This window comes from Phytophthora parasitica (genome assembly GCF_000247585.1).
Source record: "Phytophthora parasitica INRA-310 unplaced genomic scaffold supercont2.22, whole genome shotgun sequence".
Lineage (NCBI taxonomy): Eukaryota > Oomycota > Peronosporomycetes > Peronosporales > Peronosporaceae > Phytophthora > Phytophthora nicotianae.
This window is the reverse complement of record NW_008649008.1, coordinates 442,701-448,491: the sequence shown is the minus strand read 5'-3', so window position 1 is coordinate 448,491 and position 5,791 is coordinate 442,701. Positions and strand designations below refer to the sequence as shown.

At 50.6% G+C, this 5,791-nt stretch overlaps 3 protein-coding genes across 3 annotated transcripts in view; all 3 read left to right on the top strand.

Annotated features, from left to right (window-relative positions):
• Positions 1-1,131: 1,131 nt before the first annotated feature.
• PPTG_10582 (hypothetical protein) lies at positions 1,132-1,680 on the top strand (the record flags this gene model as incomplete). Its single annotated transcript, XM_008905957.1, has 1 exon — positions 1,132-1,680. One exon carries the CDS (start codon positions 1,132-1,134, stop codon positions 1,678-1,680), a length of 549 nt encoding a protein of 182 aa, XP_008904205.1.
• A 34-nt stretch (positions 1,681-1,714) lies between these two features.
• PPTG_10581 (hypothetical protein) lies at positions 1,715-3,484 on the top strand (the record flags this gene model as incomplete). The annotated part of the gene is made up of 1 exon (XM_008905956.1): positions 1,715-3,484. One exon carries the CDS (start codon positions 1,715-1,717, stop codon positions 3,482-3,484), a length of 1,770 nt encoding a protein of 589 aa, XP_008904204.1.
• Positions 3,485-4,211: 727 nt separating this feature from the next.
• PPTG_22742 (hypothetical protein) overlaps positions 4,212-5,791 on the top strand; it is a gene marked incomplete at both ends in the record, with an annotated part of 4,086 nt that continues 2,506 nt past the window's right edge. Inside the window, one exon of the mRNA XM_008905955.1 lies at positions 4,212-5,779. Within this exon, the coding sequence (XP_008904203.1) occupies positions 4,212-5,779 (1,568 nt within the window). The remainder of the gene's footprint in view (positions 5,780-5,791) is intronic.

Below are 5,791 nucleotides of genomic sequence, written 5' to 3'. Positions count from 1 at the left end.
TAGTGGCCTGGCTTAGCAAATCAACTCCAGTTCGTCCTCAAATCCCACCTTTAGCCCTACCCTCCCTTGCTTAGGACCAGCCTTTAAAGGTCAGATTGGCCGAAAGTTTGGAAAGACACAATACGTGTAAAGGAAGACCTACAAGATAACACACCCCAACCAAGGCAATCCATGGCCAGATCCTGATCCAGGCCGTCCGATCTAAGCTCGACTAATAGCTTAGGATCTGGACTTCTACGGCAGCAGAGCGAAGAGTTTCCACTCTGCTCCACCCCATTCCTCACCTCTCGTCAAGACGTTCAAGCCTCCACACCTTGAATTTTTCAGTTGTTACCTGAAGAGCAAGATCCTGCCCATTCCGGCATGTACACAAGGCGGGGAAGTTTAGCACATAATCACTGATCATAGAGGGACTCCCTCCGTTAGTCGGTAGTGTGGGCCAGATGGAAAGAGGGAACCAGCGATCTCGCGGATTTCGCTGATCCCGCTACACCACACTGTCGGCCCCCTACTATATTTAAAGTCCCGACTTTTCTTTCGCTGTGAATCGGGTAGCTGCCCGTGCACCTAACCCGTCTGGATCTAATTGCATTTGTGTGGGAAAAAATTGGGTGTTGTTGTCTAAGTATTTGGTTGCATTGTTTCCTGGCAGACTAAGCGGCAACGAGTTGTCTCGAAGTCACTTACTATTGCCGAATTTATAGCAGGTGTGGAAGAAGCTCGATAAACCATGATGTTGGTCAAGCGACTACTAAATCTGAGCACCAACATCACAGTCTCTGCTATGATCGATAACAAGTCTTCGATAAATCTTTTGACTAACGAAGTCCTTTGAAGCCCAAAATCAAGTCGATTGCATTTTTTAAAATTCGAGATGCCGTTACTACCAGGGAAGGGCGACTTGAGTACTGCCCAACATCGTGGATGATAGCTGACGGACTAACAAATGCGCTCGATTTTAAGAACTCCTGAAAGCTGTCGGGGTCGAACATCTATCAGCACGGGCTGAGGACTGTTGGAGAGATCAGCTTGACCGTAATAATAATAATAATAAAAAATCTTCGACCATTTAAACAAGTAATACTTCAGTTCGAAGAAATATTGTGGAACCAAAAAATAACGGTGGCAACGATGGCGCCATCGTCTCTGGCCTTAAAGCGACGATGGGACTTTCTGAAGCCCTGGTGTCAAGTGCTGCAGAGGCGAATCAGCTACGTGTGGCCTTTGCGCGAAGAAGAAGTCTGGGTCATCCAACGCCGCCGACTGGAAGTGTACCTGCCAACACGACACGACGTCACGGAATCATTTTGGGAAGCCCCGCAGTCTCTCTATTGTAATGACCAGGATTTTCAAAGCTGTTTCCAGAAAGTACGCGAAGCTTTAGCCATACTGGCAGCTGTGGCTCACGTGGACCAAGTAGGCTGGCGATACCTGCTAGCTGAACACTGTGATGTGCATCTCGGAATCGAGGGACAAGAAGTTTTTGAAGAAGACCTTCCAGCTGAATTTGTGCTCTATTTCCTTCAAGACGAGAAAAAATATCCCAAGTCTCTCATAAATGATATCACCAGATTTTGTGGCGTTCACCAACGCGAACACGCCAGTTCCGCTTATTTAAAAAGCGCTAAAGCGGATTGCAGCTTTGGACAAACACTTGACACCGAACAAACCCGGAATTGACATTGAAATCCCAGTTCGAGTGCATTTTTCAGTGATGCATCCGGCTTCTTTCATGCATTTATGTGAAGACTTGAGCCCACTGAACAAGATCCAGCGAGCTGAAAAGGAAGTGAAAGAAGAGTGGGATAAGTACGAACGAAGTCGCGAGAAACGAGAGGTACAGCCGTGTAGTTTGAGGTGCACTTTCGTGCTGGAACCCATGATTGCGAGTTTCAACGATATCAAGATCACACCCGACCTGGCCGAGACTATGCAAACATTAACGCGAGATAATACCTGGTTCTCACACGTTTCGCTCTGGTTCCGCCTGAGTCGTGAACTTGAAGCTAACGAACACAGGTCACATAAGGTGGTCTGCCAGTTAATGTCCTCTGTCTTCGGTGATACTCGACGCGGTTACGAACTCGCCAATAGCCGCTACATTCGTGAAATTGACGATACGTTGCCACTCCAGTTAGGAACGGTTAACTTGGAGTGCGATACTTCCATGACTGCGACCAACTTTGAGGCAATGTGCTCGGCCATGGTGGTGAACCAGAGTACCAAGAAACTCTCGATGCTGCTTGAAATGGACCCGGAGGAGTCTGCAACTAGTCAACTTTGGTGGAAATGGCTTGCCTACGCTCTGTTCTCTAAACGTGCACGCGCGTGCTCAGCGTTGGAATCCCTAGCGCTTGTTCGGGTCGGTAGCATGAGTGTAGCACACGTTGAAGCCTTTGCGTCCATCTTGGCGTCCGATCATCCGGAAGAAGTACTATTTGGGTGCAGTCGAGGTATTCTCAATGATAGAGATGCAACGATAAAGGCGGGCGCTCTGATTCACAACAAGCTCAACAACCGAGGCCAGCCACCCAGAGGCTCCCATACTTTATCATTCCAGACGCCGATAATCTCAGCTCGTATCTTTGGTGATGACGGGAGTAGTGAGTGGGTGAACGTTCTCGTTCCAGGCTACGGTCGATGTTACGTACAGCGCACAGACTTGACGCGACATGATACGTTTGCAGTCTCTTGTCATGGCGTGACGGACCTCAAGATCGAGTTTGAGAGAGACGCCGACTCGATCTCGGATGGATTGCCAAATTTATTAGCCGCCATTGGCTCTTCGTTAAAGTCTCTCACAATTGATATATCGGGTATCGACATGGACGTGAACGCAATTGTTCGCAACTGCCCCGATCTGGAGGAATTATCACTCGGAGGCGGAGATATGATGGACGTCCGGTTCAATTTCAGCGTGTATCATGCCAAAAATTTGCCTATTCCTGACCTCACACTTGATTGGGACGATATCGTTGCACTCGCCAATACTCTAGTAATTGCAGACAGCCCAGTAGCCAAGTGTGTGCGTCGGTTGCGTGTCCATCTGATCGATCAGTGGGCAGCTTGGGGCGTCATTGTGGCAGACCGTAACAATCGTCCCGCCTTTCAAGCTGGACTACGAGCTCTTCTGGACATGTTGGCGGTCAATAAGTATCTGGAATATCTCGATGTGGTGGTGCCATTTGGACATTTTATCTATCTGGAAGACTTTAGACGCCATCACATGGAGCCTATCAATCGATCGCACACGCTCTCGATGGACACTAAGATCGCGTTCCTTAGTGCCATTACGAGACGTTCCAAGTTACCCGAACAGAAGATTCAAAAGAGAATATCCACCAGATCAGCTCACGCTACACGTCCGCTCAGTGAACTGAATCAGAACGTGATATCCGCAATATTTGCGTTTGCAGCCCCGCGTGTGCTGCGCCAGGTGTATATACGTGATCCGCCTCAGGACCGGTGGGGGAACCGGAAGTAGTGCCCATTTAGGTTCTATTGAAGCGATGAAGCTACCAGTACAGCTTAAGAAAAAAAAGAGATTGAGATTGGATTTCCATCTCGATGTGACGTGGGGGTCGCTCACTTACTTAAAGTACTTGTTAAGCAAAAAAAAATGTGATACAGGTGGCTGGCTATCTATTTCTTTTTACTGCTGGTATGAATTTCATTATCGGGTGCGGAAGTACAGCAATACTGGAGTATTCTTTACAAGACGCCATTAGACATTTTGCAAGCGTGTCACGGCCGGCAGTACTCTGACATCTTAGCCCTTTCAAACGGGTTCGGTACCGCATGACCGGAATGTTGCGCCTACTGAGACGCGTCCACTTTACAGAAGTACAGCGAGTTTCAGTGAGGTTGGTATGGGGAAACCAGCACAATGTTGACTTCACTAGCTCGGTCCATTATCCCACATGTGAATATCGACCTAAGCAGCAGGCGAACCGTTGCTCCATAACGGCCCCCTCTAGAGGTTCGGCATTGCTATAGCTATGCTATAGGAAAGCCGCACCTCCCTAACAGCCACTTGCGACGTGTGAACACTGCATATAGAAGCGTAACGACCAGTTGGGAGTTTTACTGATCCCATACATAAACCACCGCCGGGCTGAACAAAGTCTCACTCAGCTTTTTTCTCTGCATCCCGCCGGTCTCTTCCTAGCTCAAGCTCAAGACAGAGACCGACTCAAAACTTGGCAGCGACCATGTCGGATGACAAGCGCAGTCTGCTGCAGCCGGAGGCCCCGGCGGCCACCGAAGAGGTGCCGGAAGTGTACCGGTCGCTTAACTTCCGCAGTCTACAAGACCCGTACTCGCACCGCGGCGGTGATACTATGACCAGTCACTACAGTACCTTACGCACCGACAATTTAGAAGCGATGCTCAACGGTGGTCTTGAAAAGTTCTACAAGAAGTATAACCACCTGTCCCGGAAGATCAACCTACAGCTACCAACTCCCGAGGTGCGCTTCCAAGACCTGTCGTTCTCGGTGCAGGTGCCGGCGAGTGTAGCCGGCCACAACACGGTGGGGTCTCATTTGGCATCTATCTTCACACCGTGGCAAAAGGTGCCTATGGTGACTAAACACGCACTGCACCCGATGACCGGCATCATCAAACCGGGTTCTATGACTCTGATCCTAGCCAACCCGGGTGCCGGCAAGTCGACGTTCCTTAAGGCACTGGCCGGTAAGCTGCAAGATAACAAGCAGACGGAGATCGGTGGAGAGATCTTGTATTCGGGTCTGCGTGGCGACGAGATCGACTTGATCAAACTGGCCGGTCTGGTCGACCAGACGGACAATCACATTCCGACGTTGACTGTGCGCGAGACGTTCAAGTTCGCCGACATGTGTGTGAACGGCCGTCCGGAGGACCAACCCGAGGAGATGCGCGACATCGCTGCTCTCCGCACGGAGCTGTTCCTTCAGATCCTTGGTCTGGAGAACTGTGCCGACACTGTGGTCGGTGACGCCCTGCTGCGTGGTGTGAGCGGTGGCGAGCGTAAGCGTGTGACTGTCGGTGAAGTGCTGGTCGGTGGCCAGAGTCTGTTCCTGTGTGACGAGATCTCCACGGGTCTGGATAGTGCTGCCACCTTCGATATCGTCAAGTCCATGCGTACGTGGTGCAAGACGCTCGGTGGCTCCGTCATCGTGGCACTACTGCAACCGACCCCCGAAGTCGTGGAGATGTTTGACGATATTCTCATGGTCCACGAAGGGCACATGGTCTACCACGGCCCTCGTACCGAGATCCTCGACTATTTTGAGAACCTGGGCTTCACATGTCCACCACGCGTCGACCCTGCTGATTTCCTGATCGAAGTGACGTCGGGACGTGGTCACCGGTACGCGAACGGTAGCGTTGAGACTAGGAACCTACCCGTCACGCCCGAAGAACTTAACCATTTGTTCTGTCAATCGGACATTTTCAAAAAGACCCACGAGGCCATCAGCAAGGGCTTCAATGAGCACCAGTTCGAGAATGCCGAAGATTTCAAGAAGGCCAAGAGTGTAACCAACCTGGCCCGGTCGAAGCAGAACTCGGAGTTCGGACTGGCGTTCATCCCAAGCACGTTGTTGCTATTGAACCGGCAGAAGTTGATCTGGTTGCGAGACCCACCGCTACTTTGGGGTAAGCTACTTGAAGCGCTGCTTATCGGTCTGGTTATGGGCATGATCTACTTCAACGTCAGCTCGACGTACTACCTGCGTATGATCTTCTTCAGCATCGCACTGTTCCAGCGTCAAGCGTGGCAACAGATCACCATCTCGTTCCAGCTCCG